Here is a 14461-nt window from a genome sequence, read left to right as displayed (position 1 = left end):
GCTACCTACTTTTCAAAGGAGTTACTAATAGAGGTCTAAGACTGAATAAGGTTTGGGCAGTATACTAAACTTTGGTTTGGAAACTAAAATGGTCCTTATGAACTTGAACCTGGGTTTTCTTATTTAACTAAAGATATGTCATTAGGTGAATAATCAGATTGTTCTTCCCTGATCTCTAGAACTATGAAAAGTTGATCCAGTTAAATCACTTTAACGTGTGTGAAATGACTAGATCGCACTGGTCTATTCTAATCATGAAGACTACCATGTTCACAAGATCTCCCTGCCCTGTGGTTTTGAAGCTTCTCCCTGGGAGAATCCTGACAGCAAAGCAGAATTAATGAGTTAGATGGGGATGACAGCCATCACTGGACTTAGGCTTTGAGTTTTGAACTTTGAGCTTCTCATGAGCTCAAATTTTCTTTGTATCACCAATTTTGGCTTTAAAGTTCATGCCAGTTTCACATTTTACTCCACTATAAGTTTTAACATAAAAAGCAATGAAAAATTGAAATGAACACTGGGCCTACCTACTTCTAGACTTCTTTGAGATCATGCTTATGTTTAAGATATTTTCACTTTCTTAGCCTGTTTCTTAGTCAAGACCTTCAAAATGGATATACTATAATAAACGTAAGAAGAATATAAAATGATAACAGATAAAAATGAAGCCCCTGCTTCACTAGTACCTTGCAGGTGATACAAAAATGTTTGTGGGTGATGACTATGAGTATCATATGGGAAAAGTTTTAATGTCAAAAATTCAGGCTAAGAACTCTATATTTTCCCTGGTTGTTTGTTCCACCCACATGGGAAGGATGGGCTCCAATTATGCCTCAGGAACACAGGGCTGTTATTTACTAGTAGGATTTGTCCCAGATATTAAGCAGTCTTACCGAACCACAGTGCACTGTCTTCAGCCAAGATGCCTGTGTGTTCTAATATTGCATGTAGTGTGATTGCCCAAAGCATATCAGCTCCTGTAGTCATTATTGTGCTTTTCCAGTTGAATTTTTCCAGAATTCTCACTGAAGTATTCACTCCAAAACCCTGGCCCAATTCTTTTCAGGTTTCTTCTGAAGAGCCAAGCAATCCACCGCAAGCGATTTATTTCAAGTGCATTACAAGAGAACTAGATGTCTTCCTTATGCCATCTCCATTCTGAATCTCTACTTCCATATGTTCCTCTGGAAACAGAATAGTCAGAGTTTCTCAGAGGAACAAGAGGGCCTGTAAATGAAGCTCAAGTGACCCAGCTGGGAGGACTGTGGTAAGAGAGCTGTCTTCCTGGTCACGGGGACAAGCGCTGCCCTCATCAGGAGCAGACGCTCTGTCTAAAGGGACAGGTGCACAGCTTCAGCGCTCCAGGGGCGTGGGCACTGTGGTCCCAATTCAGACTTTGGATATTTCATTCCGTTCAGATCTTATTTCAGCACTTGGAAATGTCAACAAGACAGTCTACTGAAACTAATTCTATACCAATACACAGTGTGAAACTCAGTTGCTCCCCCACTTAACCCGTTTTGGTGCCTTCCCCTTTCCCTTAGGATTGTTAAATTAATTAAACAAGGAGGCCATTAGACTGAAGTGGCTTCAACGCTTTAGTTGCCTAAGTAAGCAAACCCAAACCTAAGCCTGTACATTCCTCAAGGTTAAGAAATCAAAACCTAAGGACAACCAATCAGAAACGGCCAACTAGGCTTTTCCCAAATAAGGCAACTGCTTAATCAAATAATTCCCTTGCTTTGCTTGTATTCCTTCTCTGTGAGTCTTTCCCCTAACTCCTTTTTTTTTTTTTAAAGATTTTTATTTATTTATTGAGAGAGAGAGAGAGAATGGTAGAGAGAGAGCATGAGAGGGAAGAAGGTCAGAGGGAGAAGCAGACTCCCCGCTGAGCAGGGAGCCCGATGCGGGACTCGGTCCTGGGACTCCAGGATCGTGACCTGAGCCGAAGGCAGTCGCTTAACCAACTGAGCCACCCAGGCGCCCTCCCCTAACTCCTGTTGGCAGAGTGCTCCTAATCACTTCCAGTATGGCACTGCCTGATTAGAACCCATATTTATTCAAATAAACTCTTAAAAGTGTCAATCTGCCTCAGTTTACCTTTGAACAGTTAAATATCTAAAATCCCTAAAATGTATGTGTTTACAAAGATCTCCTCAGCCTACCTGTTCAGCTTCTCTCCCTCTGCTTTCCTTTTCCTACATCACCCTCCAATCAGCCACAAGTCCTTCTGGTTTCTTCTCTTTCTGATGGGCCAACCACCATCAATCCTCACTGCCTGGAAGACTCAGCTCTTTCTCCATCTGACTTATGCTACCCATTCCTCAGCTCACTTTCCCAGAGGCACCTTCACTGACCCCTAAGACTAGGTTTGGTTTTTTCATCGAATGGTCCTGTGGCTCCTTGCATGTTTTATTTTGTTTGTTTGGTTTTGCTTATAGTTGGCGCTTGCCCTATTCTCAAATCTCTTGAGAATAGGAGAGTTTTTCACTGCTGACTCCTTGAACACTTTGGCCATAGGTTCAACCATGTGGAATTGACAATATTTGAACCTCTTGACCTTAAAAAATGTCAGTTTCATATGCTTCAATCTAATAACCTGTGCAATATTTATTTTAAAATACGTTTAAAAATAATAAAATAAGTAAAAAATAAAAATAAGTTAAAAAGTCATTCATGTGGTCGGTCTTTGTCGGCATCCACCATGGCGTACCGTGGCCAGGGCCAAAAAGTGCAGAAGGTGGCAGTGCGCCCGGCGGTCCTGTGGATCTGATTCTTGCTTCAACAGTGTTTGGACGGAACAGACCCAGGGACGCCCCTCCAACCCGCCAACGACCACTCTCCAACCTCTTTTCCAGTCGCAACCTTGGGAGCCATCTTCTTGGCCACCCGCTGCCTCCGGGACCAGCCAACAGCCAATTTCGAGCTTACCTTACCACCAATCAACCATGAGCTCCCAGATTCGTCAGAATTATTCCACCGAGGTGGAGGCCGCCGTCAACCGCCTGGTCAACGTGCATCTGCGGGCCTCCTACACCTACCTCTCTCTGGGCTTCTATTTCGACCGTGACGATGTGGCTCTGGAAGGTGTGGGCCACTTCTTCCGCGAGTTGGCTCAGGAGAAGCGCGAGGGCGCCGAGCGTCTCTTGAAGATGCAAAACCAGCGTGGCGGCCGCGCCCTCTTCCAGGACGTCCAGAAGCCGTCCCAAGATGAGTGGGGGAAAACCCTGGACGCCATGGAAGCTGCCCTGGTTCTGGAGAAGAGCCTGAACCAGGCCCTTTTGGATCTGCATGCCCTGGGTTCTGCCCGCGCAGACCCCCATCTCTGTGACTTCCTGGAGAACCACTTCCTAGATGAGGAGGTGAAACTCATCAAGAAGATGGGCGACCACCTGACTAACCTCCGCAGGCTGGCCGGCCCCCAGGCTGGACTGGGCGAGTATCTCTTCGAGAGGCTCACTCTCAAGCACGACTAGGAGCCTCTGGAGACCAGCAGCCTTTGAGGGGGCCCCTCTGACAGCCCCCTGGTGCCAGAGCTTGTGCCTCAGCCTCTCCCTGCAGCCACGAGGCAGCTTTTTAACCACCCTGGAGCCCTCTCCCAAGCCGTGGACCAAGTAGAAACAATAAAGCTTTTTGCAGCAAAAAAAAAAAAGTGCAGAAGGTGATGGTTCAGCCCATCAATCTCATCTTCAGATACTTGCAAAATAGATCTCGAATTCAGGTGTGGCTTTATGAGTAAGTGAACATGCGAATAGAGGGCTGTATCATTGGTTTTGATGAGTACATGAACCTCGTATTAGATGATGCCGAAGAGATTCATTCTAAAACAAAGTCAAGAAAACGACTGGGTCGGATCATGCTAAAAGGAGATAATATTACCCTGCTCCAGAAATGATCAGTGAAGTGAAAAATTCTTGAGAAGGCCATGTGGTTTGTTTTTTTAGGTGTCCTTTGTTGTGAGTGTAGTTCTAAAACATTTGTTCGTATTGTTTTGATTACCTTTATGTTATTACCAGAGGACAATAAATGCTGTGGGATTGCTTTTATTAAAAAAAAAAAAAAGTCATTCATGTGGTTTTAGGCTTCCTGTGTGTGTGTGAGAGACAGAGAGAGAGACAGAGACAGAGAGAGACAGAGACAGAGAGACACAGAGAGAGACACAGAGAGAGAGAACAGCTGTTAGCATAACTGTTACTAAAAGAATCTTCTAAGTTACACTAATTTTTAAAAACTCCATTGGGTTTCACAGAAATTTTGCAAAGCTAAATACGATAATAAATTCCGAAATTGGGTCCTGTTTGAAATACAATCAGCAGTTTCCCTCTGCTGCTTTGATTGTAGGTCAATTTTCTATTCATCTGAGTTTTCTTCCTTCCATGAGATTGAGCTCAAATGGTCATCTCTTGCACTCCCTGGGGCCTTGTAGGTGAGTTCTGCATGATTCCCTTCTGACCTGTGGAAGGACCAGGATCTAGATTTTGCACTGCCCCCCACCCCCCAATTCCCATTCTGAGCATCCGGATAGAGAGTGGTGGTCAGAAGCCCTCCTTCGAAATTTTGCCTCCCTGAAACTGATTTTTTTTTAAGATTTTTATTTATTTATTGAGAGAGAGAGAGAGAGAGAGAATGGTAGAGAGCATGAGAGAGAGGAAGGTCAGAGGGAGAAGCAGACTCCCTGCCGAGCAGGGAGCCCGATGTGGGACTCGATCGGGGGACTCCAGGACCATGACCTGAGCTGAAGGCAGTCGCCTAACCAACTGAGCCACCCAGGCGCCCCTCCCTGAAATTGATTTAACTGTTTAAAACCATGACTGATTCTCTCATGCAGGAGTTCCTCTCCAGAAATGCCTTGCAAATTCCGCTAACATTTATAACTCTATAGAATGCCTCTGATTCAAGCACAACACAAACATTCGTGGTACAATGATGCTGAGTCTGAGGCATCTGAGTTAAGGTCATTCTAAGGCATTTAAAAAAAATATCCAGTTTTAGTCCTCTCAGAGATTCACCACTTCAGAGACTGTGGATGAGGGGAATATTGAGGGAAGAAATCATTGAGGAGAATGGAAAAAGGCGGGCGCCTGCGTGGCTCAGTTGGTCATGATCCTGGAGTCCCGGGATCGAGTTCCGCATCCGGCTCCCTGCTCAGTGGGGAGTCTGCTTCTCCCTCTGACCCTCCCCCCTCTCATGTGCTCTCTGTCTCTCATTCTCTCTCTCTCAAATAAATACATAAAATCTTAAAAAAAAAAAAGAATGGAAAAAGGCAGTAACAGGGGACATGACAAATACTGCATAGAAGTCTGCCGCCCACCCCTAAGGTCCATTGTTATAAGTTAAATGGTTGGCTCCCCTCTAGGCTCAGGTCATGATCTCAGGGTCATAGGATTGAGTCCCGCATCTGGCTCCTTGCTCAGCGGGGAGATCCCTCCCCCTGCCGCTCCCGCCGCTCCCCCTACTTGTATGTGCTTTCTCTCTGCCAAATAAATGAATAAAATCTTTATAAATAAATAAATAAACAACAACAACAACAACAAAACCTTTGATAATTGCCCAAGCTTTGGAGTACTGGAGAAACAATCATTTTAAATATAAGGCAAAAGATAGTGGTATGAATCACAAAATAACATCTTATGGCTGGCTGCAAGTAAAAAAGATGAAGAACAAATTCGTGCAAGCAGAAAGGAGCAGGTCCTTTAGGAGGAAGATTCATGAGAACATCACATCCTGTCCATCATCAGGCCTCAGGAGCTGCTCCTCTAGGTCTGGGGCACCCTGGAGCCCCCACTTTCCCACAGAGCTTGGGGTGAAAAGCTCTCCCAAGGACAATCTACTCATTTGAATTTCTGGTGAATAGCAGCTCTGAGGAGCTCATCAACATACTCAGACTGCAGCACCATCCCCCCACCCCCACCCCCAAAGGACAAAAGCACTGTGTGGCCTGAAAGGTTTCCCTACTTCCCCAGGATTCAGCACTTGGTTATACCTGGGCTGACAACAACAGTAGGAAAGGTAGAATGTACACTAACAACAGCCACAGAATCCTGCCTCAGGAGCCCAACCACATCACTCGAGACCCACCCTTCTTTACTCCTTACAACTCCACTCAGCAAACATGTGGTCAAACCCATTTTACAGGTGAGGAAAGCGAGGCTTGACCAGTTAGGTGATGGAGCCAGGAGTCAAACCCAGATGAATCTGATGCTAAATCTCCATACAGGCAAAAGCTGTATCTGAAGCAGATGGCTTCTTTACTCTTTTAAATCATTTACAAGTTAATTGATTCCATAGTTTATAGACTTGAAAGGAGTTAATCTTGGAAACTTTTACATATAAATTGGTTTTTCATATATTTCCATACCACTCATCTTCCTTTTTGCTGATAGTCCCCTGCAGTAGAAGCCTGCAGCAAGGATCTATTTACTTCTTTAAAAAAACAAAAAACCAAAAAAACCCAGCTTTATTGAGGAACGCCTGGGTGGCTCAGTTGGTTGAGCATCCCACTCTTGATTCTGGCTCAGGTCACGGTCTCGGGGTTGTGGGGTTGAGCCCTGCGTCGGGCTCTACACCAGCAGGGAGTCTGCTTGGATTCTCTCTCTCCCTCTGCCACTCTCTCTCTCTAAATTAAATAAATAAATCTTAAAAAAAGAAAAGGCTTTGTTGAAATATGATTCACCTACCATACAATTCACCCATTTAAAGTGTGCTATTGAGTGGCTTTTAGTATATTTACAGAGTTGTGCAATCATTACCACTATCCAATCTAAGAACATTTTCATCACCCAACAAAGAAACCCCTATTCTTTACCCCTTCCTTCTCCCTCCCTCCAGCCCCTTTGGCAACCACTAATCTGCTTTCTGTCTCTGCGGATTCGCCTGTTCTGAATATTTCATATAAATGGAATTATACATGTGTCTTTTTGTGACTGTTTTTTTTCACTTAGAATACTATCCTCAAATTCTTAATCTCAGGAAACAAACTGAGTGTTGCTGAGTGGTGGGGAGTGCGAGGGATGGGGTGGCTGGGTGATAGACATTGGGGAGGGTATGCGCTATGGTGAGCGCTGTGAATTGTGCAAGACTGTTGAATCACAGATCTGTACTTCGGAAACAAATAATGCAAGATATGTTAAGAAAAAAGAAAAAGAAGAAGATAGCAGGAGGGGAAGAATGAAGGGGAGTAAGTCAGAGGGGGAGACGAACCATGAGAGACGATGGACTCTGAGAAACAAACTGAGGGTTCTAGAGGGGAGGGGGGTGGGGGGATGGGTTAGCCTGGTGATGGGTATTAAAGGGGGCACGTTCTGCGTGGAGCACTGGGTGTTATGCACAAACAATGAATCATGGAACACTACATCAAGAACAAATGATGTAATGTATGGTGATTAACATAACAATAAAAAATTAAAAAAAGAATACTATCCTCAAGGTTCATCCATTTTGTAGCATGTGTCAGTAGTTCATTCCTTTTTATTGCTGAATAATATTCTATTGTATGAATATACCACATTTACTTATCCACTCAATAGTTGATGGATTTGGGATTGCTTCCACTTTGAGGCGATTGTAAATAATGCTGCTCAAGACCTTGGTTCCATTGACTTTTAATTCATCAGACTCTCCTTTTACCCTAAAGAGGTTATTGTGAACACCCGTAAGTCTGTGACAAATTACTAGAAACAAAGAAGGCTAAAATCCCTAGGCAAGACAGCAATTTGTGTGTCATACTTAGGGTGATCCATTCTTCCTGGTCTCCCTGGAACTTCCCCAGTTTAAGGCTGAATGTCCTGTGTCCTGGGAAAACTATTGGTTCCAGGCAAACCAGGACAGCTGGTCTTCCTAGACTGGGACTTAGTTCACAAGGCAATTCTAGAAAAGTGTTTTCTGAGATGAGTTTTATGGTTTCTGGTGAAAGTATAGTTATATTTTTTAAAACTGGCTTATGCAGTAACTATCACTTCACATAGTTTCATTTTGCTGGGAAACAATTATTCTTTTAATTCCTACATAATGAACAATGTCTGAAAATTTCACATAAACTAATTTCAAGGGTAAAGCATATATATATAAAATGCAGGAGATATATATATGTGGATATATATATATGTATATATTTGCATATGACATTTTTTAAGACTATTTTTGGAGCCATTTTAGGTTCAGAGCAAAATTAAGAGGAAGGTACAGATTTTTCCCATATGCCATCTACCCCCACACGTGCATAGCCTCCTCCATTATCACCATCCCCTACTAGAGTGGTACGTTTGTTACAACTGATAAGCCCTGCTTATTTTTTTAGATGGAGTACTAGTTAATTATTAAAAGACCTCCCTAAAAGCCGAAAAGCCTCATGTCCACATGGTGGCAGTGTGATACCCATAAACCCAAATAGGATTGAAGTAGAAGCTATGTTAATAAAACCCAATCTTTGCTTTGCACTATGTGGTTTTATAGGAAAATGAATAAGGCCAACCAATTACTTGTGAGATCCATGGCTTTGTTTTATTCTGGCAAATAGCCTCATATGGTTAACCACTGATGTCTCCAAACCATAAGTTTAAGACAAAAAAATACAAATTCAATCAATAGTTCAAAGGCATTCAAGTGTTCTTTAGTATTTTTTTATTGCAGCTGATAGAATCATAGAATTAGCAGCCTTAGAAATCCCCAAATCCAATGTTTTCTGCCTTTTTTCCACACACACACACACACACACACACACACACACACACACACACACACAAAACATTGAATAGGTCACATTTTCAGATACTACACATACTATACATGGCATTTCGTGGAATGTAACTTTACCCCTTTTCTTCCTCTTAAACAAGGATTTTAAAATTCATGTGAATGACAGGAATATTATAAGGATAATATCAAATCTTTTATTTTTTAAGTTAGTCATTCACTAATTTCAATACTTGATATTTAGAAATAAATTACTTTTAAAAAAAGAAAGAAATTACTTTAACATGCTCTATACCCAATCTGGACACAAGTATGTTACCATTCTTTTTTTTTTTTTTTAAGATTTTATTTATTTGACAGAGAGAGAGATAGGAGAGAGGGAACACAAGCAGGGGGAGTGGGAGAGGGAGAAGCAGGCTTCCCACTGAGCAGCGAGCCCGATGTGGGGCTCGATCCCAGGACCCTGGGATTACGACCTGAGCCGAAGGCAGACACTCAACGACTGAGCCACCCAGGCGCCCCAAGTATGTTACCATTCTTAAACTGAGAAAACATGATTGTAGTACAACCTTCCACTGAAGAATGTTCTCAACAGTTACCTATCTGGGAAATAGGCCCCAAAACAATTACCTTTACTTTGCATTGGCTTCAGTAGCATAAATCCAGCACTTACAGGCCTGATATTTATAACTTATATGTATTTCTGCATTCACATTAAAAAAGGAATATAAAGAGGCACCTGGGTGGCTCAGTCAGTCATGCAGTCAACTCTTGATTTGGGCTCAAGTCACGATTTCAGGGTCATGAGATCGAGCACCACCTCCGGCTCTGTGCTCAGCGAGGAGTCTGCTTGAGATTCTCTCTCCCTCTGTCCCTCCTCTCTCCTCAAATAAATAAATAAATCTTATTTTTTTAAAAAAAGGAACATAGAAAAAAATGTATCCTTTTTCCTACAAATAGCAAGAGCCTTGAAATTTGGAAACTGTTCTTTTTTTTTTTTAAAGATTTTATTTATTTATTTCAGAGAGAGAGAATGAGAGAAAGAAAGCACGAGAGGGAAGAGGGTCAGAGGGAGAAGCAGACTCCCCGCTGAGCAGGGAGCCCGGCGTGGGACTCGATCCCAGGACTCCAGGATCATGACCTGAGCCGAAGGCAGTCGCCTAACCAACTGAGCCACCCAGGCGCCCTGGAAACTGTTCTAAAATTATTTGTTCATGTCATTAAAGGTGAGGGTAAAGAGAAGTGTGGGCTAGTTTCTTTTGCATGAAAGAAAAAGACACTTTCTTTTTCATAAAAACACTGAAATTGCTGAGAAAAACAGTTTTCCTGTAACAGTTTCTGACTGGCGTACCAGGCCAGCACTTACCCTCTGTTAATAAGGAGGCACTATAGACTTGGAAGCTGAGTAAACATAACTTAGCAAAGGAGGAAAAAGAAAATGCAGTCGAAATATGAATCTAGTGACATATGTTCAACGGTCTCTTCCTTTTTGATGTCAGGTCACAATGTCAATGGAATATAAAGCAGGCTGATCTCTAATTCTCGGATTCATGGCGGAAATCTGTCTGTCTCTAGGAGTCTTTGGTCCTAACCTTGGTTGTTTGTCTTCTGTTTGCCCATGTTGACTCAGCCATTTATCGCGGTGCTGCTGAAATTCAGACATGTAGACGGTGAGAATCTAATTGAGGAGAGAATAAGATAGCATATGTTTAAATACTTAGCCTGTTCTAGAACTTTTGTTTTGAGGTTCCAAATACCCACTTCTACAACTTTTCTAAACACAACCACCAAATAATTGTAATCAGATTGCACATGGTTGGGGCACCTGGGTGGCTCAGTTGGTTAAGTGACTGCCTTGGGCTCAGGTCATGATCCTGGAGTCCTGGGATCGAGTCCCGCATCGGGCTCCCAGCTCAGCGGGGAGTCTGCTTCTCCCTCTGACCCTCTTCCCTCACGTGCTTTCTTTCTCTTGTTCTCTCTCTCTCAAATAAATAAATAAAATCTTTAAAAAAAAAAGATTGCACATGGTCATTTTTGTTTGTTTCTAATACTGTTTTAATATTAAAAGTGCCCTCCAAATCTGTAATCCACTTGGTTGCGGAAGATCTTCGAGGCCCAACAGGTATAGCTAGGACTGTGAAAGCTGCTTTGCTGAGAAAAATAAACGTCTTGTCAATGTTAATGATACATTGTCTACACCATATTGCCTGACACATGTGAAGTGATGGATTGCTCTTCAGTTGACTCAATTACTCTCTCTTCTACAAGAGGCCAGGGACTTCCTTCTTATAGAGTTTCTCAATAGATCCTGAAGTTTATAGAATAACTTCCTGTTTGATAGACTAGGCAGGACAAGCACTCTTCTGATATGAATGATGCTTTTGAGAGCCGTGTCTTTGAAGTTTCTTACAGGAATGGTAGCTCCCCTTTATAACACATTTCAAAGGCCCGTTAAGATCATTTGCCTGCTGTCTGCTGTTCTGGAATGCAAAGCCAGCCTTCTGAACTCAGCAAGGTTTGTCCCCAGGATCTCCCTCTTCCATCACCTGTTTGGACCACTAAGAGTCTGTGCTGCATTCAGTGAGACCCTGGAGGTCAAGCTAGAATGGCCTGAACTTGTCAGTCATGATAGCTGTCCCTTAACTGAATGCTTGACTAACAAGGCTAGCTTCCTAATCCTCCCAACACTGCAAAGCAGACGTTATCCACCAGGGCAGCGGAAGAAGCTGAGGCTGGGACACTCAGGGACCGACCCAGTGCAGAGCGAGCATCGAACCCAGGCCTAACTCTCCTGTAGCACACGGCCGTCCTGGGGCTCCTCGCACAAGGAATGATGGTGGCTCGTCTGGGAAATATCTGCATCTCTACCCCAAGATGCAGAGTGGCAGAATGACATAGGTCCTGCCTCACAAGGTAGACAGCTGGACAACTGCAGCCCCAGCCCTAGAACTACGGAGACAGAACATTTACTCTCCATGAAAATAAAATCATTGGAGTTTTTGCTGTTGTAACGTATCTGGGTTTCACTTACTTACCTTTTTATGGTGGTGGGGGAAAAAAGCACATAACATAAAATTTACCATCTTAACTGCTTCTAAGGGAACAGTTCGGTAGTGTGATCTGTTGTGCAACAGATCTCTAGAATTTTTTCAATTTGCAGGACTGAAACTCCATACCCATTAAACAACTCCCCCTTTCCTCTCTGCCCCGACCCCTGGCAACCACCATGCCACTTCCTGTTTCTAAGAGTTGGACTACTTTAGATACCTCATACAGTGGAATCATGCAGTATTTGTCTTTTTGTAGCAGGCTTACTTCACTTAGCATAATGTCCTCAGGGTCCATGTATGTTGTAACATATGATAGGATTTCCTTCTTTTTAAAGGCTGAATAATATTCCGTTGTATTATACCACATTTTCTTTTTTTTTAAATTGAGATATAATTGCCATATAACATGGTATATAATTGACATATAACAAGGTATACAACATATTGATTTGATACATTTGTACATTGTGATATGATTTCGTGTTAGCTAGTACCTCTATCATGTCACATTTTCTTTATCTAGTCATCTGTCCATGGACATTTAGGCTGCTTCCTCCTCTTGGCTATTGTGAATAATGCTGGCATGAACAGGGGTGGGCAAAATCTCTTCAAGATCCCGTTTTCAATTCTTTTGGATACAGACTCAGCAGCGGGATTGCTGGATCATATGGTAATTCTGTTTTTTATTTCTGAAGAAACTCCATACTGCTTTTTATAGTGGCTGCACCATTTTGCATTTCTATCAACAGGACACAAGGGCTCCAATTTCTCCCCATGCTCACCCAAACTTGTTATTTTCTGTTTTTGTTTTTTTTTTAATAGAAGCCACATTATTCTTTATTATAGCTATCCCTGACTCTTATCCTTCCTTAACCCTGCCCTATTTCAAGGCTTTTTCTACTTTATTCATTTCTATGTTGCTTGAATTTTTATAAATCTATTGCTTTTATGATTTTTAAGGCAGTAAAGATACTTTGTAAAAAAAATCTGTTGCAAAGAGTTTGGCCAAAACCAACACTGAAGAGGAGTTTGATAGTTTTAAGTATAAATATGTTACCAAGTACAGAGAGAAATGATGACGTTGAATTGTGGATTTTTCTGACCAGTCTGGAACTGAGACTAAGAGATGAGATGTGATCCAGATACCCCTCCCGCCGTCATCTACCTTACCCATAGCCAATCAAGTGAGGCTAGCATTGTCAGGAACCTACAGTCATCTAAGGCATGCATTAGAATGCCAAGTGAAAATTAGAACGGTTTCCTTTGTTAAACAAATACATTCATTAACTGAAAGTAAATAAAAATAGGGGAGGGGGTGGGGGTATTAAGGAGAGCACGTACTGCATGGAGCCCTGGGTGTTATGCACAAACAATGAATCGTGGAACACTACATCACAAACTAATGATGTAATGTATGGCGATTAACATAACAATAAAAAATTTAAAGAAAAAAGAAAGTAAATAAAAATAAATCTTATAACAAAAAAGTAAAAATTTTTTTAAAGAATTTATTTATTTATTTGAGAGAGAGAATGAGAGAGAGCAGGGTCAGAGGGAGAAGCAGACTCCCCGCTGAGTGGGAGCCCGATGCGGGACTCGATCCCGGGACTCCAGGATCATGACCTGAGCTGAGAGCAGTCGCTTAACCAACTGAGCCACCCAGGTGCCCCAAAAGTAAAATTGTAGAACGTGGGATGTAGCCTCCTGGAGAGATAGAGTTCTCACAGAATGAGTGTCATTCTTGGAGAAGCAAGTGTGGTCAACGTATTAGTGTCGGTCACATGTTCTGGCAGCTTGTACCTGAGCCCCACCCACCTCAGCTCCTCACTGATCCCAACACCAGGGTGGTTTGGCCATGGGATGAGCCCCAAATCTGTTGTATACATTATTTTGAAATAAGAAAGGATAAAAGTTGAGTAATTTACTTTTTAGAATTCTAAAATGGCCCCATGTCAAACCAACTTAGGTCAAATTGTCATATGTCCCTGCCACCAACAGGCTATGTGACTTTGACCAAGTCACGTTAACCTCTGGATAGTACTTCCTCTTCCAAAATTGGGAAGACTAGAATGGATAACCGGGCTACCACTGCACCCTCTCGCACTTCCCACTCGTGGTTTCTCACCCTACAGCCCAGCACCTCCTCTGCCCATCCTTCCCTACTCCCTACTTCCTCCCACCCTACTCTTGAATCAAATAGAATAGTTAGATACAGATTTATCTTGACTCAGGAAAATTGACTGATTACCTTGGAACTGAATGCCATTAGCACTTAACAGTGTTTGTGAAAACTAAGAAAAGGGCTCGGGCGCCTGGGTGGCTCAGTCGTTAAGCGTCTGCCTTTGGCTCAGGTCATGATCCCAGGGTCCTGGGTTCGAGCCCCACATCGGGCTCCCTGCTCGGCGGGAAGCCTGCTTCTCCCTCTCCCACTCCCCCTGCTTGTGTTCCTGCTCTTATCCGTGTCTCTCTCTGTCAAATAAATAAATAAAATCTTTAAAAAAAAAAAAAGAAAAGGGCTCCATACCTCTGAAAATGTTTTTACCTCATTGTGTTATATTAAAAGTGACTAATATCTTGGAACTATATTACACTTTGGAATTGCAGAGGCTCTCATGTGTAGTATCTCACTAAATATTCCTGATAAGCTTGAGAGGTAAGTTTCATGGTATCTCTATTATAGATGAGGAATCCAGCACTGAAAAACAGAGCAATCTGAT

At 42.6% G+C, this 14461-nt stretch overlaps 1 protein-coding gene and 1 pseudogene across 1 annotated transcript; both read left to right on the top strand.

The window, feature by feature from the left end:
* Positions 1 to 2707: 2707 nt before the first annotated feature.
* On the top strand, positions 2708 to 4035 carry LOC113927291 (annotated as a pseudogene).
* Positions 2748 to 3655, top strand: LOC118357204 (ferritin light chain-like). Its single transcript, XM_035728609.1, has one exon. The coding sequence runs from the start codon at positions 2952 to 2954 to the stop codon at positions 3477 to 3479; it is 528 nt and encodes a 175-aa protein (XP_035584502.1). The 5' UTR covers positions 2748 to 2951; the 3' UTR covers positions 3480 to 3655.
* Positions 4036 to 14461: the final 10426 nt, after the last annotated feature.

Source organism: Zalophus californianus, chromosome 7 (assembly GCF_009762305.2).
Source record: "Zalophus californianus isolate mZalCal1 chromosome 7, mZalCal1.pri.v2, whole genome shotgun sequence".
NCBI classification, from domain to species: Eukaryota; Metazoa; Chordata; class Mammalia; order Carnivora; family Otariidae; genus Zalophus; species Zalophus californianus.
Note: the sequence above shows the minus strand (reverse complement) of the source record. Positions and strands in the feature narration are given on the sequence as shown.